The 27,611-nt window shown below is 41.3% G+C and overlaps 1 protein-coding gene and 1 non-coding gene across 2 annotated transcripts in view; one reads left to right on the top strand and one right to left on the bottom strand.

Moving 5' to 3' along the window:
- The first annotated feature begins 207 nt into the window (after positions 1-207).
- Positions 208-315, top strand: LOC112762833 (small nucleolar RNA R71). The gene has a single exon (XR_003182771.1). It is a non-coding gene; the product is annotated as a small nucleolar RNA R71 (small nucleolar RNA).
- An 18,407-nt stretch (positions 316-18,722) lies between these two features.
- The window catches only part of LOC140178699 (uncharacterized), a 29,383-nt gene continuing 20,494 nt past the window's right edge, over positions 18,723-27,611 (bottom strand). The window contains exon 3 of the mRNA XM_072215930.1: positions 18,723-19,334. Coding sequence (XP_072072031.1) covers positions 19,252-19,334 — 83 coding nt within the window. The 3' untranslated portion in view covers positions 18,723-19,251. The remainder of the gene's footprint in view (positions 19,335-27,611) is intronic.

Genomic DNA, 27,611 nt, shown 5'->3' with positions numbered 1-27,611 from the left:
AACTCCTTTCTTCTGACTAGTCCCATTGTTCACAGGATTCCTTTCAAAAGTGTACATGAATTGGTTATTTGCAACCATTTCAATTAGTTCTTGAGCTTCTGTAGGCGTCTTCTTCAGATGAAGAGATCCTCCAGCAGAGCTATCCAAAGACATTTTGGATAGTTCAGAAAGACCATCATAGAAAATACCTATGGTGCTCCATTCAGAAAGCATATCAGTGGGGCACTTTCTGATTAATTGTTTGTATCTTTCCCAAGCTTCATAGAGGGATTCTCCTTCCTTCTGTCTGAAGGTTTGGACTTCCACTCTAAGCTTACTCAATTTTTGAGGTGGAAAGAACTTTGCCAAGAAGGCATTGACTAGCTTTTCCCAAGAGTTCAGGCTTTCTTTAGGTTGAGAATCCAACCATGTTCTAGCTCTGTCTCTTACAGCAAAAGGGAATAGCATAAGTCTGTAGACCTCAGGGTCAACCCCATTAGTCTTGACAGTGTCACAGATTTGCAAGAACTCAGCCAGAAACTGATGAGGATCTTCCAATGGAAGTCCATGAAACTTGCAATTCTGTTGCATTAGAGAAACTAATTGAGGCTTAAGCTCAAAGTTGTTTGCTCCAATGGCAGGGATAGAGATGCTTCTCCCATAGAAGTCGGGAGTAGGTGCAGTAAAGTCACCCAGCACCTTCCTTGCATTGTTGGCATTGTTGTTGTTTTCGGCTGCCATAGGGTCTTCTTCTTTGAAGATTTCTGTTAGGTCCTCTACAGAGAATTGTGCCTTAGCTTCTCTTAGCTTTCGCTTCAAGGTCTTTTCAGGTTCAGGGTCAGCCTCAACAAGAATGCTTTTGTCTTTGCTCCTGCTCATATGAAAGAGAAGAGAACAAGAAAATATGGAATCCTCTATGTCACAGTATAGAGATTCCTTGAGATGTCAGAGGAAAAGAAAATTAGAAGGCAGAAGTAGAAAATTCGAACTTATCAAAGAAGATGGAGTTCGAATTTTGCATTAAGGAATAATGTTAGTCCATAAATAGAAGGATGTGAGAAGAAGGGAAGTAGTATTCGAAAATTAAGTAAAAGATTTTGAAAACATTTTGAAAAACACTAATTGATTTTCGAAAATAAAAGTGGAAAAGAAATTAAGTGATTTTTGAAAAAGAATTTGAAATTAGAAATAAAAAAGATTTGATTGAAAGCTATTTTGAAAAAGATGTGGTTAAGAAGATATGATTAGTTTTAAAAAGATGTGATTGAGAAGATATGATTTGAAACACATTTTAAAAAGATTTGATTTAAAAGTTAATGACTTGGCTATCAAGAAAAGATATGATTCAAACATTAAACCTTTCTCAACAGAAAAGGCAACATACTTGAAATGTTGAATCAAATCATTAATTGATAGCAAGTATCCTTGAAAATGGAAAGAAATTGATTTTGAAAAAGATTTGATTGAAAAATTGATTTGAAAAAGATTTGATTTTGAAAAGATTTTGAAAACTTAAAAAAAATCTGCATTAAAAACAAAATCTTCCCTCTTGTGCCATCGTGGCGTTAAACGCCCAGAATGGTGCACATTCTGGCGTTTAACGCCCAAATCACTACCCTTTTGGGCGTTAAACGCCCAACCAGGCACCCTGGCTGGCGTTTAAACGCCAGTCTGCCTTCCTCACTGGGCGTTTTGAACGCCCAGCTTTTTCTGTGTAATTCCTCTGCTGTATGTTCTGAATCTTCAATTCTCTGTATTATTGACTTGAAAAGACACAAATTAAAAATATTTTTGGATTTTTAATACTAAGGAATAATCAAAATGCAACGAAAATCAAATAACAATGCATGCAAGACACCAAACTTAGCAGTTTGTATACTACTGACACTAACAAAATGAGAATGCATATGAGACACATAAACACTCAAGTCAAGAGAATTCAAAGATCAGAGCAATGAAATTATCAAGAATAACTTGAAGACACATGCATGAATGCAAAAAGAACAAAAACATGCAATTGACACCAAACTTAAAATGGAACTCTAAACTCAAACAAGAAATGTTTTTGGATTTTATGATTTTGTAATTTTTTTTTGTTTTTTTTCGAAAATTAAGAAAATCAAAATTCTTAGTGAGAATTCCAGGAATCATGCAATGTCAGTCTAAGACTCCGGTCCAGGAATTAGACATGGCTTTACAGCCAGCCAAGCTTTCAAAGAAAGCTTCGGTCTAAAACACTAGACATGGCCAATGGCCAGCCAAACCTTAGCAGATCACTGCTCCAACAGCAAGATTGATAGAAATCAACATGCTCTTGTGATGATAAGTTGAAACCTCGGTCCAATAAGATTAGACATGGCTTCACAGCCAGCCAGACTTCAACAGATCATCATGAAACACTAGAATTCGTTCTTTAAGAATTCTGAAAAAAAATACCCAATCTAAGCAACAAGATGAACCGTCAGTTGTCCATACTCGAACAATCCCCGGCAACGGCGCCAAAAACTTGGGGCGCGAAATTGTGAATAATACTTTTCACAACTCTCATAATCCCCGGTAATGAACCCCAAAAACGTGGTGTTCAATACCATGGCATAAACACAACTTCGCACAACTAACCAGCAAGTGCACTGGGTCGTCCAAGTAATAAACCTTACGCGAGTAAGGGTCGATCCCACAGAGATTGTTGGTATGAAGCAAGCTATGGTCACCTTGTAAATCTTAGTCAGGCAGACTCAAATGGATATGGTGATATACGAATGAAACATAAAGATAAAGATAGAGATACTTATGTAATTCATTGGTGGGAATTACAGATAAGCGCATGAAGATGCTGTGTCCCTTCCGTCTCTCTGCTTTCCTACTGTCTTCATCCAATCCTTCTTACTCCTTTCCATGGCAAGCTTATGCAAGGGTTTCACCGTTGTCAGTGGCTACCTCCCATCCTCTCAGTGGAAATGTTCAACGCACCCTGTCACGGCACGGCTATCCATCTGTCGGTTCTCAATCAGGCCGGAATAGAATCCAGTGATTCTTTTGCGTCTGTCACTAACGCCCCGCCTTCAGGAGTTTGAAGCACGTCACAGTCATTCACTCATTGAATCCTACTCAGAATACCACAGACAAGGTTAGACCTTCCGGATTCTCTTGAATGCCGCCATCAGTTCTAGCCTATACCACGAAGACTCTGATCTCACGGAATGGCTGGCTCGGTTGTCAGGCGAGCGCTCGGTTGTCAGGCGATCAACCATGCATCGTGTATCAGGAATCCAAGAGATATTCACCCAATCTAAGGTAGAACGGAGGTGGTTGTCAGTCACACGTTCATAGGTGAGAATGATGATGAGTGTCACGGATCATCACATTCATCAAGTTGAAGAACAAGTGATATCTTAGAACAAGAACAAGCGGAATTGAATAGAAGAACAATAGTAATTGCATTAATACTCGAGGTACAGCAGAGCTCCACACCTTAATCTATGGTGTGTAGAAACTCCACCGTTGAAAATACATAAGAACAAAGTCTAGGCATGGCCGAATGGCCAGCCTCCCAAAGAGGGTTCAATCATAAAAACATGATCAAAAGCTTAAAATACAATAGTAAAAGGTCCTACTTATAGAGAACTAGTAGCCTAGGGTTTACAGAGATGAGTAAATGACATAAAAATCCACTTTCGGGCCCACTTGGTGTGTGCTTGGGCTGAGCATTGAAGCATTTTCGTGTAGAGCCTCCTCTTGGAGTTAAACGCCAGCTTTTGTGCCAGTTTGGGCGTTTAACTCCCACTTTGGTGCCAGTTCCGGCGTTTAACATTGGAAATTCTGAAGGTGACTTTGAACGCCGGTTTGAGCCATCAAATCTTGGGCAAAGTATGGACTATCATATATTGCTGGAAAGCCCAAGATGTCTACTTTCCAACGCCGTTGAGAGCGCGCCAATTGGGCTTCTGTAGCTCCAGAAAATCCACTTCGAGTGCAGGGAGGTCAGAATCCAACAGCATCTGCAGTCCTTTTCAGTCTCTGAATCAGATTTTTGCTCAGGTCCCTCAATTTCAGCCAGAAAATACCTGAAATCACAGAAAAACACACAAACTCATAGTAAAGTCCAGAAAAGTGAATTTTAACTAAAAACTAATAAAAATATACTAAAAACTAACTAGAACATACTAAAAACATACTAAAAACAATGCCAAAAAGCGTATAAATTATCCGCTCATCAAAAGCTTTATTCAAATAGAGAATAGGAATATTGATGAGCGGATAATTTGTATGCTTTTTGGCATTGTTTTTAGTATGTTTTTAGTATCTTCTAGTTAGTTTTTAGTATATTTTTATTAGTTTTTAGTTAAAATTCACTTTTCTGGACTTTACTATGAGTTTGTGTGTTTTTCTGTGATTTCAAATATTTTCTGGCTGAAATTGAGGGACCTGAGCAAAAATCTGATTCAGAGACTGAAAAGGACTGCAGATGCTGTTGGATTCTGACCTCCCTGCACTCGAAGTGGAATGTCTGGAGCTACAGAAGCCCATATGGCGCGCTCTCAATGGCGTTGGAAAGTAGACATCCTGGGCTTTCCAGCAATATATGATAGTCCATACTTTGCCCAAGATTTGATGGCCCAAACCGGCGTTCAAAGTCACCTTCAGATTTTCCAGCGTTAAACGCCGGAACTGGCACCAAAATGGGAGTTAAACGCCCAAACTGGCACAAAAGCTGGCGTTTAACTCCAAGAAGAGTCTCTACACGAAAATGCTTCAATGCTCAACCCAAGCACACACCAAGTGGACCCGGAAGTGGATTTTTATGTCATTTACTCATCTCTGTAAACCCTAGGCTACTAGTTCTCTATATATAGGACCTTTTACTATTGTATTTTCATCTTGGTTCTTCTGGTTCTCTCTCTGGGGCCGAAGCCAATGATCACACTATCTCTTATGTATTTTCAACGGTGGAGTTTCTACACACCATAGATTAAGGTGTGGAGCTCTGCTGTATCTCGAGTATTAATGCAATTACTATTGTTCTTCTATTCAATTCCGCTTGTTCTTGTTCTAAGATATCACTTGTTCTTCAACTTGATGAATGTGATGATCCGTGACACTCATCATCATTCTCACCTATGAACGTGTGCCTGACAACCACCTCCATTCTACCTTAGATTGGGTGAATATCTCTTGGATTCCTGATACACGATGCATGGTTGATCGCCTGATAACCGAGCGCTCGCCTGACAACCGAGCCAGCCATTCCGTGAGATCAGAGTCTTCGTGGTATAGGCTAGAACTGATGGCGGCATTCAAGAGAATCCGGAAGGTCTAACCTTGTCTGTGGTATTCTGAGTAGGATTCAATGACTGAATGACTGTGACGTGCTTCAAACTCCTGAAGGCGGGGCGTTAGTGACAGACGCAAAAGAATCACTGGATTCTATTCCGGCCTGATTGAGAACCGACAGATGGATAGCCGTGCCGTGACAGGGTGCATTGAACATTTCCACTGAGAGGATGGGAGGTAGCCACTGACAACGGTGAAACCCTTGCATAAGCTTGCCATGGAAAGGAGTAAGAAGGATTGGATGAAGACAGTAGGAAAGCAGAGAGACGGAAGGGACCAAGCATCTTCATACGCTTATCTGAAATTCCCACCAATGAATTACATAAGTACCTCTATCTTTATCTTTATGTTTTATTCGTATATCACCCATATCCATTTGAGTTTGCCTGACTAAGATTTACAAGGTGACCATAGCTTGCTTCATACCAACAATCTCTATGGGATCGACCCTTACTCGCGTAAGGTTTATTACTTGGACGACCCAGTACACTTGCTGGTTAGTTGTGCGAAGTTGTGTTTATGCCATGGTATTGAACACCAAGTTTTTGGATTCATTACCGGGGATTATTTGATTTGTGAAAAGTATTGATCACAATTTCGCGCACCAAGTTTTTGGCGCCGTTGCCGGGGATTGTTGAGTTTGGACAACTGACGGTTCATCTTGTTGCTTAGATTAGGTATTTTTCAGAATTCTTAAATAATGAATTCTAGTGTTTCATGATGATCTGTTGAAGTCTGGCTGGCTGTGAAGCCATGTCTAATTTTATTGGACCGAGGTTTCAACTTATCATCACAAGAGCTTGTTGATTTCTATCAATCTTGCTGTTGGAGCAGTGATCTGCTAAGGCTTGGCTGGCCATTGGCCATGTCTAGTGTTTTGGACCGAAGCTTTCTTTGAAAGCTTGGCTGGCTGTGAAGCCATGTCTAATTCCTGGACCGGAGTCTTAGACTAGCATTGCAATGATTCCTGGAATTCTCATTAAGAATTTTGATATCCTTATTCTCCACTTAATTTTCAAAAATCCAAAAAAATTACAAAATCATAAAAACCAAAAATATTTTATGTCTCTTGTTTGAGTCTAGAGTCTCATCTTAAGTTTGGTGTCAATTGCATGTTTCTGTTCTTCCTGCGTTCATGCATTTGTCTTCAGTGATCTTCAAGTTGTTCTTGATGATTTACTTGCTCTGATCTTTAAATTTTCTTGACTTGAGTGTTTTGTTATTTGTCATGTGCATTCTCATTCTGTTAGTGTCAATAGTATACAAACTGCTAAGTTTGGTGTCTTGCATGCATTGTTATTTGATTTTAGTTGCATTTTGATTATTCCTCATTATTAAAAATCTAAAAATATTTTTAATTTGTGTCTTTTCAAGTCAATAATACAGAGAATTGAAGATTCAGAACACACTGCAGAGGAATTACACAGAAAAAGCTGGGCGTTCAAAACACCCAGTGAAGAAGGCAAATTGGCGTTTAACGCCCAAAAGGGTAGAGTTTTGGGCGTTAAACGCCAGAATGTGCACCATTCTGGGCGTTTAACGCCAGGATGGCACAAGAGGGAAGATTTTGTTTTCAAATCAATTTTTTTTTTAAGTTTTCAAAATCTTTTCAAAATCAAATCTTTTTCAAATCATATCTTTTCAATCAAATCTTTTTCAAAATCAATTTCTTTCTATTTTCAAGGATACTTGCTATCAATTAATGATTTGATTCAACATTTCAATTATGTTGCCTTTTCTGTTGAGAAAGGTTTAATGTTTGAATCATATCTTTTCTTGATAGCCAAGTCATTAATTTTTAAAATCAAATCTTTTTTTAAAATGTTTTTCAATTCATATCTTTTTAATCACATCTTTTTGAAAATAGTTTTCAATCAAATCTTTTTAATTTCTAATTTCAAAATCTTTTTCAAAAATCATTTTTTTTACTAGTTTTCGAAAATTAAAGACTATTTTTTCAAAATATTTTTAAAATCTTTTACTTAATTTTCGAAAACTTCTTTCCTTCTTCTCATATCCTTCTATTTATGGACTAACACTATTCCTTAATACACAATTCGAACTCCTTCTTCTTTGATAAGTTCGAATATTCTACTTATGCCTTCTATTTTTCTTTTCCTCTGACACCTCAAGGAATCTCTATACTGTGACATAGAGGATTCCATATTTTCTTGTTCTCTCCTCTTTCATATGAGCAGGAGCAAAGACAAAAGCATTCTTGTTGAGGCTGATCCTGAACCTGAAAGGACCTTGAAGCGAAAACTAAGAGAAGCTAAGGCACAATTCTCTGTAGAGGACCTAACAGAAATCTTCAAAGAAGAAGAACCCATGGCAGCCGAAAACAACAACAATGCCAACAATGCAAGGAAGGTGCTGGGTGACTTTACTGCACCTACTCCCGACTTCTATGGGAGAAGCATCTCTATCCCTGCCATTGGAGCAAACAACTTTGAGCTTAAGCCTCAATTAGTTTCTCTAATGCAACAGAATTGCAAGTTCCATGGACTTCCATTGGAAGATCCTCATCAGTTTTTAGCTGAATTCTTGCAAATCTGTAACACTGTCAAGACTAATGGGGTTGACCCTGAGGTCTACAGACTTATGCTATTCCCTTTTGCTGTAAGAGACAGAGCTAGAATATGGTTGGACTCACAACCTAAAGAAAGCCTGAACTCTTGGGAAAAGCTAGTCAATGCCTTCTTGGCAAAGTTCTTTCCACCTCAAAAATTGAGTAAGCTTAGAGTGAAAGTCCAAACCTTCAGACAGAAGGAAGGAGAATCCCTCTATGAAGCTTGGGAAAGATACAAACAATTAATCAGAAAGTGTCCCACTGATATGCTTTCTGAATGGAGCATCATAGGTATTTTCTATGATGGTCTTTCTGAACTATCCAAAATGTCTTTGGATAGCTCTGCTGGAGGATCTCTTCATCTGAAGAAGACGCCTACAGAAGCTCAAGAGCTGATTGAAATGGTTGCAAATAACCAATTCATGTACACTTTTGAAAGGAATCCTGTGAACAATGGGACTAATCAGAAGAAAGGAGTTCTTGAGATTGACACTCTGAATGCCATATTGGCTCAAGAACAAAATATTGACTCAGCAAGTCAATTTGATTTCTCAAAGTCTGTCTGGAATGCAAAATGCATCAGGTAGTACTAAGGAAGCTTCATCTGAAGAAGAAGCTTATGATCCTGAGAACCCTTCAATGGAAGAGGTGAATTACATGGGAGAACCCTATGGAAACACCTATAATCCTTCATGGAAAAATCATCCAAATCTCTCATGGAAGGATCAACAGAGACCTCAACAAGGTTTCAACAACAATAATGGTGGAAGAAACAGGTTTAGCAATAGCAAGCCTTTTCCATCATCTTCTCAGCAACAGACAGAGAGTTCTAAGCAGAACACCTCTGACTTAGCAACCATGGTCTCTGATCTAATCAAAACCACTCAAAGTTTCATGACTGAAACAAGGTCCTCCATTAGAAACTTGGAGGCACAAGTGGGTCAGCTGAGCAAGAAAATTACTGAACTCCCTCCTAGTAGTCTTCCAAGCAATACAGAAGAAAATCCAAAAGGAGAGTGCAAGGCCATCAACATGGCCGAATTTGGAGAGGAGGGAGAGGCAGTGAACGCCACTGAGGAAGACCTCAATGGACGTCCACTGGCCTCCAATGAGTTCCTCAATGAGGAACCATGGGAATCTGAGGCTCAAACTGAGACCATAGAGATTCCATTGGACTTACTTCTGCCATTCATGAGCTCTGATGAGTATTCTTCCTCTGAAGAGGATGAGTATGTCACTGAAGAGCAAGTTGCTAAATACCTTAGAGAAATCATGAAGCTAAATGACAAGTTATTTGGAAATGAGACTTGGGAGGATGAACCCCCTTTGCTCACCAAAGAACTGGATGACTTGTCTAGGCAGAAATTACCTCAAAAGAGACAGGATCCTGGGAAGTTCTCAATCCCTTGTACCATAGGCACCATGACCTTCAAGAAGGCTTTGTGTGACCTAGGGTCAAGTGTAAACCTCATGCCTCTCTCTGTAATGGAGAAGCTAGGGATCTTTGAGGTGCAAGCTGCAAAAATCTCACTAGAGATGGCAGACAACTCAAGAAACAAGCTTATGGACTTGTAGAGGATGTTTTGGTAAAAGTTGAAGACCATTACATCCCTGCTGATTTCATAGTCCTAGAGACTGGGAAGTGCATGGATGAATCCATCATCCTTGGCAGACCCTTCCTAGCCACAGCAAAGGCTGTGATTGATATTGATAGAGGAGAATTGATCATTCAAGTGAATGAAGAATCCTTTGTGTTTGAGACTCAAGGATATCCCTCTGTCACCATTGAGAGGAAGCATGAAGAGCTCCTCTCAAAACAGAGCCAAACAGAGCCCCCACAGTCAAACTCTAAGTTTGGTGTTGGGAGGCCACAACCAAACTCTAAGTTTGGTGTTGAACCCCCACATTCAAACCCTAAGTTTGGTGTTGGGAGATTCCAACATTGCTCTGAGTATCTGTGAGGCTCCATGAGAGCCCTCTGTCAAGCTACTGACATTAAAGAAGCGCTTGTTGGGAGGCAACCCAATATTATATTTTATATATATTTTTCTTTGTTATTTTATGTTTTCTGTAGGTTGATGATCATGAGAAGTCATAAAATCAATGAAAAAAGCAAAAACAGAATGAAAAGCAGAAAGAAAAACAGCACACCCTGGAGGAGAGCGTGCTGGCGTTTAAACGCCAGTAAGGCTAGCTGTTGGGCGTTTAACGCCCAGTCTGGCACCATTCTGGGCGTTTAACGCCAGAAAGGGGCACCAGACTGGCGTTAAACGCCAGAAAAGGGCAAGTACTTGGCGTTAAACGCCAGAAATGGGCACCAGCCCAGCGTTTAACGCCAGAATTGGCTAAAAACGCAATTTTGCATGCCATTTGGTGCAGGGATGACTTTTCCTTGACACCTCAGGATCTGTGGACCCCACAGGATCCCCACCTACCCTACCACTATCTCTCTTCTTCACCCATTCACCAATCACCTCAACACCTCTTCCCCAAAAGTCCTTCACCTATCAAATCCCATCTTTCTCTTCACCACTCACATCCATCCTTCATAAAATCTCACCTACCTCACCCTTCAAATTCAAACCACTTTCCCTCCCAAACCCTCCCATACATGACCGAACCAAGCCCCCCTTTCCTATATAAACCCATCTTCACTCCTTCATTTTCACACAACCTAAACACCACTTCTCCCCCTTTTTGGCCGAACACAAAGCCATTCCCTTCTTCCTCATTTCTTCTTCTTCTACTCTCTTCTTTCTTCTTTTGCTCGAGGACGAGCAAACCTTTTAAGTTTGGTGTGGTAAAAGCATTGCTTTTTGTTTTTCCATAACCATTTATGGCATCCAAGGCCGGAGAAACCTCTAGAAAGAGGAAAAGGAAGGCAAAAGCTTCCACCTCCGAGTCATGGGAGATGGAGAGATTCATCTCAAGGGTGCATCAAGACCACTTCTATGAAGTTGTGGCCTTGAAGAAGGTGATCCCCGAGGTCCCTTTTTCACTCAAAAAGAGTGAATATCCGGAGATCCGACATGAGATCCGAAGAAGAGGTTGGGAAGTTCTTACCAACCCCATTCAACAAGTCGGAATCTTAATGGTTCAAGAGTTCTATGCCAATGCATGGATCACCAAGAACCATGATCAAAGTGTGAAGCTGGATCCAAAGAATTAGCTTACTATGGTTCGGGGGAAATACTTGGATTTTAGTCCGGAAAATGTAAGGTTGGTATTCAACTTGCCTATGATGCAAGGAGATGAACATCCTTACACTAGAAGGGTCAACTTTGATCAAAGGTTGGACCAAGTCCTCACAGTCATATGTGAAGAGGGCGCCCAATGGAAGAGAGATTCAAGAGGGAAGCCGGTTCAATTGAGAAGGCATGACCTCAAACCTGTGGCTAGGGGATGGTTGGAGTTCATCCAACGCTCAATCATTCCCACTAGCAACCGGTCCGAAGTTACTATAGACCGGGCTATCATGATTCATAGCATCATGATTGGAGAAGAAATAGAAGTTCATGAGGTTATATCCCAAGAACCCTATAAGGTGGCGGACAAGTCCTCTACCTTGGCAAGGTTAGCCTTTCCTCATCTCATTTGTCACCTCTGTTATTCAGTTGGAGTTGACATAGAGGGAGACATCCCCATTGATGAGGACAAGCCCATCACTAAGAAGAGGATGGAGCACACAAGAGATCTCACTCATCATGAGATCCCTGAGATTCCTCAAGGGATGCACTTTCCTCCACAAAACTATTGGGAGCAACTAAACACCTCCCTAGGAGAATTGAGTTCCAACATGGGACAACTAAGGGTGGAGCACCAAGAACATTCCATTCTCCTCCATGAAATTAGAGAAGATCAAATAATCATGAGAGAGGAGCAACAAAGACAAGGAAGAGACATTGAGGAGCTCAAGCACTCCATAGGATCTTCAAGAGGAAGAACAAGCCGCCATCACTAAGGTGGACCCGTTCTTTAATTTCCTTGTTCTTTATTTTCCTGTTTTTCAAATTTTAGTGCTTATGTTTATCTATGTTTGTGTCTTGTGATCATTAGTGTCTATGCCTTAAAGTTATGAATGTCCTATGAATCCATCACCTCTCTTAAAAATAAAAAATGTTCTTAAATTGAAAAAGAGAAGAATTGCATGAATTTTGAATTTTATAACAGTTTAATTATTTTGATGTGGTGGCAATACTTTTGTTCTCTGAATGTATGCTTAAACAGTGCATATGTATCTTGAATTTGTGGTTCATGAATGTTGGCTCTTGAAAGAATGATGAAAAAGGAGACATGTTACTGAGGATCTGAAAAATTATAAAAATGATTCTTGAAGCAAGAAAAGCAGTGAAAACAAAAAAAAGAGGAGAAAAACAAAAAAAAAAAGAAAAAAGAGGGAAAAAGAAAAAGAAAGAAATAAAGTTGTGATCCAAGGCAAAAAGAGTGTGCTTAAGAACCCTGGACACCTCTAGTTGGGGACTCTAGCAAAGCTAAGTCACAATCTGAAAAGGTTCACCCAATTATGTGTCTGTGGCATGTATGTATCCGGTGGTAATACTGGAAGACAGAGTGCTTTGGGCCACAGCCAAGACTCAATAAGTAGCTGTGTTCAAGAATCATCATACTTAACTAGGAGAATCAATAACACTATCTGGATTCTGAGTTCCTAAAGAAGCCAATCATTCTGAATTTCAAAGGATAGAGTGAGATGCCAAAACTATTCAGAGGCAAAAAGCTAAAAGCCCCGCTCATTTAATTAATACTGATCTTCATAGATGTTTTTGGAATTCATTGCATATTCTCTTCTTTTTATCTTATTTGATTTTCAGTTGCTTGAGGACAAGCAACAATTTAAGTTTGGTGTTGTGATGAGCGGATAATTTGTACGCTTTTTGGCATTGTTTTTAGTATGTTTTAGTATGTTCTAGTTAGTTTTTAGTATATTTTTATTAGTTTTTAGTTAAAATTCACTTTTCTGGACTTTACTATGAGTTTGTGTGTTTTTCTGTGATTTCAGGTATTTTCTGGCTGAAATTGAGGGACCTGAGCAAAAATCTGATTCAGAGACTGAAAAGGACTGCAGATGCTGTTGGATTCTGACCTCCCTGCACTCGAAGTGAATTTTCTGGAGCTACAGAAGCCCAATTGGCGCGCTCTCAACGGCGTTGGAAAGTAGACATCCCGGGATTTCTAGCAATATATGATAGTCTATACTTTGCCCAAGATTTGATGGCCCAAACCGGCGTTCAAAGTCACCTTCAGATTTTCCAGCGTTAAACGCCGGAACTGGCACCAAAATGGGAGTTAAACGCCCAAACTGGCACAAAAGCTGGCGTTTAACTCTAAGAAGTGTCTCTACACGAAAATGCTTCAATGCTCAGCCCAAGCACACACCAAGTGGGCCCGGAAGTGGATTTTTATGTCATTTACTCATCTCTGTAAACCCTAGGCTACTAGTTCTCTATATATAGGACCTTTTACTATTGTATTTTCATCTTGGTTCTTCTGGTTCCCTCTCTGGGGCCGAAGCCAATGATCACACTATCTCTTATGTATTTTCAACGGTGAAGTTTCTACACACCATAGATTAAGGTGTGGAGCTCTGCTGTACCTCGAGTATTAATGCAATTACTATTGTTCTTCTATTCAATTCCGCTTGTTCTTGTTCTAAGATATCACTTGTTCTTCAACTTGATGAATGTGATGATCCGTGACACTCATCATCATTCTCACCTATGAACGTGTGCCTGACAACCACCTCCGTTCTACCTTAGATTGGGTGAATATCTCTTGGATTCCTGATACACGATGCATGGTTGATCGCCTGACAACCGAGCGCTCGCCTGACAACCGAGCCAGCCATTCCGTGAGATCAGAGTCTTCGTGGTATAGGCTAGAACTGATGGCGGCATTCAAGAGAATCCGGAAGGTCTAACCTTTTCTGTGGTATTCTGAGTAGGATTCAATGACTGAATGACTGTGACGTGCTTCAAACTCCTGAAGGCGAGGCGTTAGTGACAGACGCAAAAGAATCACTGGATTCTATTCCGGCCTGATTGAGAACCGACAGATGGATAGCCGTGCCGTGACAGGGCGCGTTGAACATTTCCACTGAGAGGATGGGAGGTAGCCACTGACAACGGTGAAACCCTTGCATAAGCTTGCCATGGAAAGGAGTAAGAAGGATTGGATGAAGACAGTAGGAAAGCAGAGAGACGGAAGGGACCAAGCATCTTCATACGCTTATCTGAAATTCCCACCAATGAATTACATAAGTACCTCTATCTTTATCTTTATGTTTTATTCGTATATCACCCATATCCATTTGAGTTTGCCTGACTAAGATTTACAAGGTGACCATAGCTTGCTTCATACCAACAATCTCTGTGGGATCGACCCTTACTCGCGTAAGGTTTATTACTTGGACGACCCAGTACACTTGCTGGTTAGTTGTGCGAAGTTGTGTTTATGCCATGGTATTGAACACCAAGTTTTTGGATTCATTACCGGGGATTATTTGATTTGTGAAAAGTATTGATCACAATTTCGCGCACCAAATATAAACAAGAATATATACATATGAGTGCTTACCCTTCTAGGTCTGGCAATTTCGTAGATCTTGGCCTGGCGCCTCATTAAAAAACCTTTTCAGGAAAAAGAGTACCCTTTGACCTAAGGTCTTTATTATTTTCTAACTATAGTACCTTCTTAGGTTACAGGCATGCCATGACCTTGGTAGCTCTCGCCCCTCGAGGTCGGACACCTTGTAGTAACCTTTCCCTAGTACCTCTATAACTCAATAGGGTCCTTTTCAGTTAGCTGCTAGCTTTCCATCTCTTGATCGACCTGCTCCGATGTCATTTCAGATTAAGACGAGATCATTGGTGGTAAAGCTTCGTTGGACTACCTTCTGATTATACCTTAAAGCCATTCGACGCTTTAATGCTTCCTCTCTAATCCAAGATCTTTCTCGGACTTCTGGCAGTAAGTCGAGCTCCTCCCTTTGAATTTGGGAGTTGGCCTTTTCATTGTAGAGGATTATTCTGGGGGATCTCTCTTCTATCTCCACTGGAATCATTGCCTCCATTCCATAAGCAAGTCTGAAGGGTGATTCTCCTGTGGTGGAGTGTGGAGTTGTCCGATATGCCCATAGGATATGCGGGAGTTCTTCAGCCCAAGCTCCCTTGGCGTCCTGTAGTCTTTATTTTAACCCAGCCAGTATGACTTTATTGGCAGCTTTCGCCTGTCCATTGGCTTGTCGGTGTTCTACAGATGTGAATTGATGCTTTATTTTCAAGTCAGCTACCTGATTCCTGAAATTTGTGTCAGTGAACTGAGTGCCATTATCTGTGGTGATGGAGTAAGGAACCCCAAACCTCGTGATAATGTTTCTATACAGGAATTTCTGACTTCTTTAGGCGGTAGCAGTAGCTAGTGGCTCTGCTTCAATCCACTTTGTGAAGTAATCTATGCATACAATGAGAAATTTGACTTGTCTTGACCCCTGGGGAAAGGGTCCAAGGAGGTCGAGCCCCTACTTTGCGAATGGCCAGGGTGACGTAACACTGATGAGCTCCTCTGGTGGAGCGATATGGAAGTTAGTATGCTTCTGACATGGTAGGCACATTTTGACGAACTCTGTTGTCTCTTTTTGCAAGGTTGGCCAGAAGAAACCGGCTTGGAGTACCTTTTTAGAAAGAGCTCGTGCCCCCAGGTGGTTGCCATACATACCACTGTGTACTTCTTCCAAGACTTCCCTTGTATTGGAGGTTGGCACACATTTTAGGAGGGGTATTGAGATCCATCTCCTATATAAGATGTCGCCCACTATGGTGTAATATTTTGCCTCTCGTATTAGCCTTTTTGCCTCCTTCTTATCTGTGGGAAGTATCTCTTATTTGAGGTAGTTGATTATGGGGGTTATCCACCCTTGATTCTGACCTGATATGGTTAGGACCTCTTCCTCCTCTGAGATCGATGGACTTTGCAATGTTTCTTGGATGAGGCTTCTATTATTGGTTCCTGATTTGGTGCTAGCTAGCTTTGAGAGTGCATCAGCTCGAGCATTCTGTTTCCGAGGTATATGTTGGATCTCATATTCCCCGAATTGTCTGAGCTGTTCTCTGGTCTTGTCCAGATATTTTTTATGGTGAGATCCTTAGCTTGGTAGCTCCCCTCTATTTGTGAGGTAACTACTTGTGAATCGCTGAAGATGACAAGCTTTTGAACCCCTACCTTCCTAGCCAGCCTCAAACCAGCCAGTAGTGCCTCATATTTAGCTTGATTATTTGAAGTAGGGAATTCAAACTTTAGCGAGAGCTCGATTTGGGTTCCCTGATCACTTTCTATAATTACACCTGCGCCACTCCCGGTTTTGTTTGAAGAACCGTCCACGTAGAGATTCCATTTTATGGGAGTTCCTGGGATGTCGGTGTACTCGACAATGAAGTCAACCAGATACTATAATTTGATGGCTGTCCGAACTTCATATTGAAGATCGAATTTGAACAACTCGATTGCCCACTGTAAGATTCTTCTAGCTAAGTCTGTTTTCTGTATGATGCCTTTTATGGGCTGGTTGGTCCGAACCCTGATGGTGTGAGCTTGGAAGTATGGGCGGAGTCATCAAGAAGTGAGTATGAGGGCGTAGGCGAACTTTTCTATCTTTTGATAGTTTAGTTTGGCCCCTTGTAAAGCCTTACTGATGAAGTAGATGGGTTGTTGCTCACTTTCGTCTTCTCTGACTGGTGCTGAGGCTATTGCCCGACTTTCCACTGCGAGGTATAATATGAGTGCTTCTCCTTCCCGTGGTCGGATAAGAATGGGTGGTTGCCCTAAGAATTTTTGGAATCTTGGAATGCTTGCTCACACTCTGCTGTCCATTCAAACCTCTCTCCCTTCCTTAATGTTGCATAAAAGGGGAGAGATCTTATGGCTGATCTGGCTAGAAACTTGGACAGGGCTGCAAGTCTTCCATTTAGTTGTTGTACCTCTTTGACGCAGCTCGGACTTTTCATGTCAAGTATAGCTCGGCATTTATCCAGGTTCGTCTCAATTCTTCTTTGTGTGAGCATGAAGCCCAGGAATTTGCCAGCTTCTACCGCGAAGGTGCACTTTGCAGGATTAAGTCGCATACCATGCTTTCTTATGGTGTCGAACACTTTGGTGAGGTCGGACAACAGTGATTCCTCACCTTGTGTTTTTACCAGCATGTCGTCTACGTAAACCTCCATGAGTTTTCCGATATGGTCAGCAAAGACTTTATTCATCAGTCTTTGGTAGGTAGCTCCTGCGTTTTTGAGTCCGAAGGGCATAACTATATAGCAATTGTTCACCTTTGGGGTTAGGAATGAGGTCTTTTCTTGATCAGGTGAGTACATTGGAATTTGGTTGTATCTTGAATAGGCATCCATGAAGGAGAGGTACTTCTATCCGGAAGAGGCATCTACGAGCATGTCTATGTTCGGGAGCGGGTAGGGATCTTTTGGGCATGCCTTATTGAGGTCGGTGTAGTCGGCACACATTCTCTACTTGCCATTTGACTTCTTAACCAAGACAACGTTGGCTAGCCATAATGGGTATTTAACCTCCCTTATGAACCCTGTCTCCAGTAAAGCTTGCACTTGCTCTTCCACAGCTTGGGATCTTTCTGGCCCAAGCTTCTAGCATTTTTGTTGCACGGGCCGAGATCCAGGGTATACTGCCAGCTTATGGCACATTAGCTTGGGATCTATGCCAGGCATGTCCACTACCTTCCATGCAAAGAGATCGGCATTATCCTTTAGGAATTGTATTAGTGGCTCCTTTAAGTCTTCTTTCAAGGTTGTCCCTATGTTTGTTGTTTTATCTTGAGCATCCCTGATCTGGACTTCTTCGGTCTCACCTTCGGGTTGTGGACGAAGTTCTTCGCGAGCTCGAACTCCCCCTAGTTCAATGGTGTTGATTTCTTTCCGGGGTTGCCTTTAAGGTTCAAACTTTCATTGTAGAAACGTCGCACGAGCTTTTGATCTCCTTTTACTGTAGCGATTCCTTTTGGAGTTAGGAACTTCATGCATAGATGTAGAGTGGAGACTACTTGGTGCACGAAATTGCAATCACACGTTTGCAATCCCGCACAACTAACCAGCAAGTGCACTGGGTCGTCCAAGTAATACCTTGCGTGAGCAAGGGTCGATCCCACGGAGATTGTCGGCTTGAAGCAAGCTATGGTTATCTTGTAAATCTTAGTCAGGATATCAGCAATTATCAGGATTGATTGTGAAAAGCAAAAGAACATGAAATGATTACTTGTTTTGCAGTAATGGAGAATAAGTTGAGGTTTGGAGATGCTCCATCTTCTGAATCTCTGCTTTCCTACTGTCTTCTTCTTCAAACACGCAAGTCTCCTCCCATGGCAAGCTGTATGTAGGGTTTTACCGTTGTCAATGGCTACCTCCCATCCTCTCAGTGAAAGCGATTGCATATGCTCTGTCACAGCATAGCGGAATTCATCTGTCGGTTCTCAATCAGGCCGGAATAGAATCCAGTGATTCTTTTGCGTCTGTCACTAACGCCCTGCCTTCAGGAGTTTGAAGCACGTCACAGTCATTCAATCATTGAATCCTACTCAGAATACCACAGACAAGGTTTAGACCTTCCGGATTCTCTTGAATGCTGCCATCAGTCCTAGCTTATACCACGAAGATTCCGATTAAAGAATCCAAGAGATAATTACTTAATCTAAGGTAGAAAGGAGGTGGTTGTCAGGCACACGTTCATGGTTGAGAATGATGATGATTGTCACGGATCATCACATTCATCCGGATTAAGAACAAGTATTATCTTAGAATGGAAGCAAGCATGATTGAATGAGAAACAGTAGTAATTGCATTAATCCATCAAGACACAGCAGAGCTCCTCACCCCCAACCATGGGGTTTAGAGACTCATGCCGTGGAAAATACACAAAGAAAGGTGTAAAGTGTCATGAGGTCATCCGGTACTGATACAATGTCAAAAGATCCTATTAATAGTAAACTAGTATCCTAGGGTATACAGAAATGAGTAAATGACGTAAAAATCCACTGCTGGGTCCACTTGGTGTGTGCTTGGGCTGAGCAATGAAGCATTTTCGTGTAGAGACCTTTTCTGGAGTTAAACGCCAGCTTTCATGCCAGTTTGGGCGTTTAACTCCAAGTTTTATGCCAGTTCCGGCGTTTAACGCTGGAATTTCTGAGGCCGAATTGCTACGCCGGTTTGGGCCATCAAATCTTGGGAAAAGTATGGACTATCATATATTGCTGGAAAGCCCAGGATGTCTACTTTCCAATACCGTTGAGAGCGCGCCAATTGGGTCTCTGTAGCTCCAGAAAATCCACTTCGAGTGCAGGGAGGTCAGAATCCAACAGCATCTGCAGTCCTTTTTGGTCTCGGAATCAGATTTTTGCTCAGGACCCTCAATTTCAGCCAGAAAATACCTGAAATCACAGAAAAACACACAAACTCATAGTAAAGTCCAGAAAAGTGAATTTTAGCTAAAAACTAATAAAAATATACTAAAATCCAACTAAATCATACTAAAAACATACTAAAAACAATGCCAAAAAGCATACAAATTATCCGCTCATCACAACACCAAACTTAAATTGTTGCTTGTCCCCAAGCAACTAAAAATCAAGATAGGATAAAAAGAAGAGAATATACTATAGACTCCAAAATATCAAGGAAACATAGCTCCAATCAGATGAGCGGGACTAGTAGCTTTTTGCCTCCGAACAGTTTTGGCATCTCACTCTATCCCTTGAAGTTCAGAATGATTGGCATCTATAAGAACTCAGAACTCAGATAGTGTTATTGATTCTCTTAGTTGAGCATAATGATTCTTGAACATAGCTAGTGTATGAGTCTTGGCTGTGGCCCAAAGCACTCTGTCTTCCAGTATTACCACCGGATACATACATGCCACAGACACATAATTGGGTGAACCCTTTCAGATTGTGACTTAGCTTTGCTAAAGTCCCCAATTAGAGGTGTCCAGGGTTCTTAAGCACACTCTTGTTGCCTTGGAGCACAACTTTATTTCTTTCTTTTCTTTTTCTTTTCTTCTTCTCTCTTTTTCTCTTTTTTTTTTCGAAATTTTTTTTTTGTATCCACTGCTTTTTCTTGCTTCAAGAATCAGTCTAATGATTTTAGATCCTCAATAACAGTTCTCTTTTTCCTCATTCTTTCAAGAGCCAACAATTTTTAACATTCTCAAAACAACAAATTCAAGAGACATATGCACTGTTCAAGCATTCATTCAGAAAGCAAAAAGTATTGTCACCACATCAAACTAATTCAACTAGTTTCAATGATAAATTTCGAAATCCTGTACTTCTTGTTCTTTTGTGATTAAAGCATTTTTCATTTAAGAGAGGTGATGGATTCATAGAACATTCATATCTTTAAGGCATAAAATTTCAATTTTATTAATTATGAATTAAAACAAGACTAAAAAATAGATATAAAATGAGACTAGAAAAACGAAAAATAAAAACAAAACAAAGGGAAAAAAAACGCAAACATAGGCTCCTAATGATAGAGGTTTTCACAAAGTTAGGACTCAACAACCTTGATTTTGAGAAGTGGATGCTCCCTCAGCTTGAGAGGAGAACTTTTGGCGTTTCAACTCTTGGAGTTCACGCCCCTGCTTCTCTTGTTCCTTCAGCAATTTGCAGAGCATGCAGTTCTGATTCTGCTGTTCTTCCTTCAGTTGCTCCATAGTCTCTTGTAGCTTGGAGATAGATGCTTCTAGGCTGGTCCAGTAGTCAATTTTTGGGAATTCAGGGAGGAATTCCTGCGCCCTCCTCTTGATAGAGTTGTCTTGCACTTGTCCTTCCATTGACTTCTTGGTGATTGGGTGTTCAATGGGTATGAACTCATCTACTCCCATCTTTACCCCAGCCTCTTTACAGAGCAAGGAGATCAAGCTTGGATAAGCCAGTTTGGCTTCAGTGGAATTCTTATTTGCAATTGTGTAGATCTCACAAGCAATCACATGATGAACCTCCACTTCTTTTCCAAGCATAATGCAATGAATCATCACTGCTCTCTTGATGGTGACCTCAGAACGGTTGCTAGTGGGTAGTATGGAACGCCCAATAAAGTCTAGCCAACCTCTTGCAATTGGCTTGAGGTCTCCCCTCTTGAGTTGGTTTGGGACACCCTTTGAATTGGTTATCCACTTAGTCCCAGGGAGGCATATGTCCTCTAGAACTTGATCCAACCCTTTATCTACTCTCACCATCCTCCTATTGAAGGAATCAGGATCATCTTGAAGTTGAGGTAGTTTGAAGATTTCTCTTATTTTGTCCAGATGGAAGTACATAACTTTCCCTCTGACCATGGTTCTGTAGGTATGGTAAGCAGTTCCAGTCATTCTCTGCTTATCTGTTAGCCACAGATTTGAGTAGAATTCCTGAACCATGTTCCTTCCAACCTTTATTTCAGGATTGGTCAGAACTTCCCATCCTCTGTTTCGAATTTGCTCTTGGATCCCCGGATATTCATCTTCTTTCAGATCAAATTTAACTTCCGGGATCACTGACCTCAGACCCATTATTTTGTGATAATGGTCTTCATGTTCTTTGGTTAAGAACTTCTCTTGATTCCAAAGATTCTTTGGATTAGTTTCTTTCTTTCCTCTTAAATTGGTTTGTTTTCCCTTAGGAGCCATGATCTTGATGAATCTTGGCTTAGTGATCACGGAAAAGCACACCAAACTTAGAGGTTTGCTTGTCCTCAAACAAAAAGAAAAGAAAGAAGAGAAGAGAGAGAGAGAGGAAGAGGAAATTCGAATGGTGTGGGGAATGAGGGGTGAGAAAAGGAAAGTTTGAAAAAATCTGATTTGAAAACAAAGTTGTGGTCCCCCCACCTTTCTGGCGTTAAACGCCCAGAATGGCACTCATTCTGGCGTTTAACGCCCAATTGGCACCCCTTTTGGGCGTTTAACGCCCAGCCAGGTGCCCTGGCTGGCGTTAAACGCCAGAAATCCTTCAGCACTGGGCGTTTTTCTGAACGCCCAGGATGCTGCACACCTGGCGTTAAACGCCCAGAATGGTGCCCATTCTGGCGTTTAACGCCCAAAATGGCACCATTCCTGGCGTTAAACGCCCAGAATGGTACCCATTCTGGCGTTTAACGCCCAAAATGCCCCTTACTGGCGTTTTTTCGCCAGTAAGCTCTTTTTCTCTGCTTTTTGAGCTGAATCCTTCTGTAACTCTGTGAATTCCTTCATTTTTGATACTTGCCTCTGTAAGAACAATTCATACAACCTCCTAATGACTGGGTTTCCTCCTAGCAAGCGCTTCTTTATTGTCTTTAGCTGGACCTTCACTGAGAATCACTCAAGTCTCAGTTTTGAGCACTCCTGCTCAAAATTTCCTTCAAGATAATGCTTGATCCTCTGTCCATTAACAATGAACTTCTTGTCAGAATCAATATCCTGAAGCTCAACATATCCATATGGTGACACTCCTGTAATCACATACGGACCCCTCCAACGGGATTTGAGTTTTCCCGGAAACAGTCTGAGCCTAGAGTTGAAGAGCAGAACTTTTTGTCCTGGCTCAAAGACTCTGGTTGACAACTTCTTGTCATGCCATTTCTTTGCCTTTTCCTTATAAATTTTTGCATTTTCAAAGGCATTGAGTCTGAACTCCTCTAGCTCATTTAACTGGAGCAATCTTTTTTTCACCAGCTAACTGTGCATCCATGTTTAGGAATCTGGTTGCCCAGTAGGCTTTATGTTCCAGTTCCACAGGCAAATGACAGGCCTTCCCATACACCAGTTGGTATGGAGAGGTTCCTATAGGAGTCTTGAATGCTGTTCTGTATGCCCACAGAGCATCATCCAAGCTCTTTGCCCAATCCTTTCTTCGGGCTATCACAGTCCGTTCCAGGATTCTTTTTAGTTCTCTGTTAGAGACCTCAGCTTGCCCATTTGTCTGTGGATGATACGGAGTTGCCACTTTGTGGCTAATTCCATATCTAACCATAGCAAGGTGTAGCTGTTTATTGCAGAAATGAGTGCCCCCGTCACTGATTAGCACTCTGGGAACGCCAAACCTGCTGAAAATGTTTTTCTGGAGGAATTTCAGTACGGTCTTTGTATCATTAGTGGGTGTAGCAATTGCTTCTACCCACTTAGATACATAGTCCACTGCCACCAGAATGTAAGTGTTTGAGTATGATGGTGGGAATGGCCCCATGAAGTCAATTCCCCATACATCAAACAATTCTATCTCTAATATCCCTTGTTGAGGCATGGCATATCCGTGAGGCAGGTTACCAGCTCTTTGGTAACTGTCACAGTTATGCACAAACTCTCGGGAATCTTTATAGAGAGTAGGCCAGTAGAAGCCACATTGGAGGACTTTAGTGGCTGTTCGCTCACTTCCAAAATGTCCTCCATATTGTGATCCATGGCAGTGCCATAGGATCCTTTGTGCTTCTTCTCTGGGTACACATCTGCAGATCACTCCGTCAGCACATCTCTTAAAGAGATATGGTTCATCCCAGAGGTAGTACTTGGCATCTGAAATTAATTTCTTTCTCTGCACGTAGCTGTACTCTTTGGGAATGAACCTCACAGCTTTAAAATTTGCAATATCTGCAAACCATGGAGCTTCCTGAATGGCAAATAGTTGCTCATCTGGGAACGTCTCAGAGATCTCAGTAGAAGGGAGGGACGCCCCAGCTACTGGTTCTATTCGGGACAGATGATCAGCTACTTGGTTCTCTGTCCCTTTTCTGTCTCTTATTTCTATATCAAACTCTTGCAGAAGCAACACCCATCTTATAAGCCTGGGTTTTGAATTCTGCTTTGTGAGTAGATATTTAAGAGCAGCATGGTCAGTGTACACAACCACTTTGGACCCCACTAGGTAGGATCTAAACTTGTCAATGGCATAAACCACTGCAAGTAACTCTTTTTCTGTGGTTGTGTAGTTCTTCTGTGCGTCATTTAGAACACGGCTGGCATAGTAAATGACGTGCAGAAGCTTGTTATGCCTCTGTCCCAACACTGCACCAATGGCATGGTCACTGGCATCACACATTAGTTCAAATGGCAATGTCTAATCTGGTGCAGAGATGACTGGTGCTGTGACCAGTTTAGCTTTCAGGGTCTCAAATGCCTGCAGACACTGTGTGTCAAACACAAATGGTGTGTCAGCAGCTAACAGGTTACTCAGAGGTTTTGCAATTTTCGAGAAATCCTTTATAAACCTTCTGTAAAATCCTGCATGCCCCAGAAAGCTTCTGATTGCCTTAACATTGGCAGGTGGTGGCAATTTTTCAATCACCTCTACCTTTGCCTTATCCACCTCTATTCCCTTGCTTGAATTTTTGTGCCCAAGGACAATTCCTTCAGTCACCATAAAGTGACATTTCTCCCAGTTTAAAACCAGGTTAGTCTCTTGGCACCTTTTCAAGACAAGTGCTAGGTGATTAAGACAGGAGCTAAATGAGTCTCCATATACTGAAACGTCATCCATGAAGACTTCCAAAAATTTCTCTACCATATCTGAGAAGATAGAGAGCATGCACCTCTGAAAGGTTGCAGGTGCATTGCACAGACCAAAAGGCATCCTCCTGTAGGCAAACACGCCAGAAGGGCAAGTGAATGCTGTTTTCTCTTGGTCCTGAGGATCTACTGCAATTTGGTTGTAGCCTGAATAGCCATCCAAAAAGCAGTAATAATCATGGCCAGCTAGTCTTTCTAGCATTTGGTCTATGAACGGTAAAGGAAAATGATCCTTTCTGGTGGCTGTATTGAGCCTTCTGTAGTCAATACACATGCGCCACCCTGTGACTGTCCTTGTAGGAACCAGTTCATTTTTTTCATTATGAACCACTGTCATGCCTCCCTTTTTGGGAACAACTTGGACAGGGCTCACCCAGGGGCTATCAGAAATAGGATAAATAATCCCAGCCTCTAGTAATTTAGTGACCTCCTTCTGCACCACCTCCTTCATGGCAGGATTTAGCCTCCTCTGTGGTTGGACCACTGGTTTGGCATTATCCTCCAATAGGATCTTGTGCATGCATCTAGCTGGGCTAATACCCTTAAGATCACTTATAGACCACCCAAGAGCCGTCTTGTGTGTCCTTAGCACTTGAATCAGTGCTTCCTCTTCCTGTGAATTTAAGGCAGAGCTTATAATCACTGGAAAAGTGTCACTCTCTCCCAGAAATGCATATTTCAGGGATGGTGGTAGTGGTTTGAGTTCAGGCTTGGGAGGCTTATCCTCCTCCTGAGGAATTTTCGAAAATTCCTTTGCCTCCTCTAGTTCTTCCTAATCAGGCTGAGCATCTTTGAAGATGTCCTCAAGCTCTGATTCTAGGCTCTCAGCCATATTGATCTCTTCTACCAGAGAGTCAATAATGTCAGCGCCCATGCAGTCATTTGGTGTGTCTGGATGCTGCATGGCTTTTACAGCATTCAACTTGAACTCATCCTCATTGACCCTCAAGGTTACTTCCCCTTTTTGTACATCAATGAGAGTTCGTCCAGTTGCTAGGAAGGGTCTTCCTAGAATGAGGGTTGCACTCTTGTGCTCCTCCATTTCCAGCACCACAAAGTCAGTTGGAAAGGCAAATGGCCCAACCTTGACAATCATGTCCTCAATTATGCCTGATGGGTATTTAATGGAGCCATCAACAAGTTGGAGGCATATCCGGGTTGGTTTGACTTCTCCAGTCAACCCAAGCTTTCTGATAGTGGATGCAGGTATTAGATTGATGCTTGCTCCAAGATCACATAGGGCTGTCTTGGTGCAGGCACCTTCTAATGTGCATGGTATCATAAAGCTCCCTGGATCTTGAAGCTTTTCTGGTAAGCTTTTTAATATGACTGCACTGCATTCTTCAGTGAGAAACATTTTTTCAGTTTCTCTCCAATCCTTCTTATGACTTAAGATTTCTTTCATGAACTTAGCATAAGAAGGTATTTGCTCAAGTGCCTCTGCAAACGGAATCTTTATTTCAAGAGTCCTTAAATAGTCTGCAAAGCGGGCAAATTGCTTATCCTGCTCCGCTTGGCGGAGCTTTTGAGGATAAGGCATTTTGGCTTTATATTCTTCAACCTTAGATGCTGCAGGTTTATTCCTTACAGAAGTGGTTGAAGAAGCCTTGTTAGAGGGATTACTGTCAGCACTCTCAGGTGTCTGATTCTCCCCAGGCGTCTGAACGCCAGAATTGGGTGGAAATTGGGCGTTTAACGCCAACTTTTCCCCCTTTTCTGGCGTTTGAACGCCAGAACTGGGTAAGGAATGGGCGTTTAACGCCAGCTTTCCTTCCCTTTCTGGTGTCTGAACGCCAATGACATTCCTCTCTGGGCTCTTACTGTCCTCAAAGGGATTTTGAACAGTGGTTTGGTTGTCCTCTGTCAATTGTTCCTTGTTTGGCTTTTTACTCTTTTGAGCAGTGTTATTCAGGGTCTTCCCACTCCTCAATTGAACTGCTTGACATTCCTCTGTTATCTGTTTAGATAATTGCTGTTTTGCTTGATTCAACTGCAGTTCTATGCTCTTGTTAGCAACTTTAGTTTCAAGGAGCATCTCTTTAAAGTCTGCTAACTGTTCTGTCATCAGGAGCAATTGCTGATTAAGCTCAGTTATCTGTTCTTGAGGACTAGGGTCAGTGACTATTGCCATGACTTCCTCTTTTGGAGAGAAGTCATTGCTAGAGTACAAATATTGGTTTCTAGCAACAGTGTCTATAAGCTCTTGAGCTTCTTCAATTGTCTTCCTCATGTGTATAGATCCACCAGCTGAGTGGTCTAAAGACATCTGAGCTTTTTCTGTAAGCCCATAGTAGAAAATGTCTAACTGTACCCACTCTGAAAACATTTCAGAGGGACATTTCCTTAGCATACCTCTATACCTCTCCCAGGCATTATAAAGGGATTCATTATCCTTTTGTTTAAAGCCTTGGATGTCCAGCCTTAGCTGTGTCATCCTTTTTGGAGGGTAAAAATGATTCAGGAATTTGTCTGACAACTGTTTCCATGTCTTTATGCTTGCTGTAGGTTGGTTATTCAACCACCTTTTAGCTTGATCTTTTACAGCAAATGGAAACAGTAATAGTCTGTAGACATCCTGATCTACCTCTTTATCATGTACTGTGTCAGCAATTTGTAAAAACTGTGCCAGAAACTCAGTAGGTTCTTCCTGTGGAAGACCGGAATACTAGCAATTTTGCTGCACTATGATAATGAGTTGAGGATTTAGTTCAAAGCTGCTTGCTTTGATGGGAGGTGTACAGATGCTACTCCCATATGCAGCTGTAATGGGGTTAGCATATGACCCCAGAGTCCTTTTGGACTGATTAATCCCACTTAAGTCCATAATGGACAAAAGGGAAATGATAATGATTGCAAGGAGATAAATTTTGTTTTTTTTTTTTTTTTTGAATTTACGAAAAAAAATAGAATAAAACAAAATAAAATTAAAATAAAAATTCGAAAATCAAAAAGAAAATAAGATCAAAGCAAATTGAAAACTGAATCAATGAGTTAATCAAAAAGATTTTGAAAGTAGCAATTAGAAAGATATGATTGAAAAATTTTTATGAAAAAGATTTGATTTTGAAAAGAGGAAAGAGAAAAACACAAAAAGACACCAAACTTAAAATTTTTAGAAAATCAAACACACAGTTTTCGAAAATTTTTAAGGGAAAAACACAAAGAGGACACCAAACTTAGAATTTTTATA

This window comes from Arachis hypogaea, chromosome 2 (genome assembly GCF_003086295.3).
Source record: "Arachis hypogaea cultivar Tifrunner chromosome 2, arahy.Tifrunner.gnm2.J5K5, whole genome shotgun sequence".
Lineage (NCBI taxonomy): Eukaryota > Viridiplantae > Streptophyta > Magnoliopsida > Fabales > Fabaceae > Arachis > Arachis hypogaea.
This window is presented reverse-complemented; position numbering and strand designations above follow the sequence as displayed.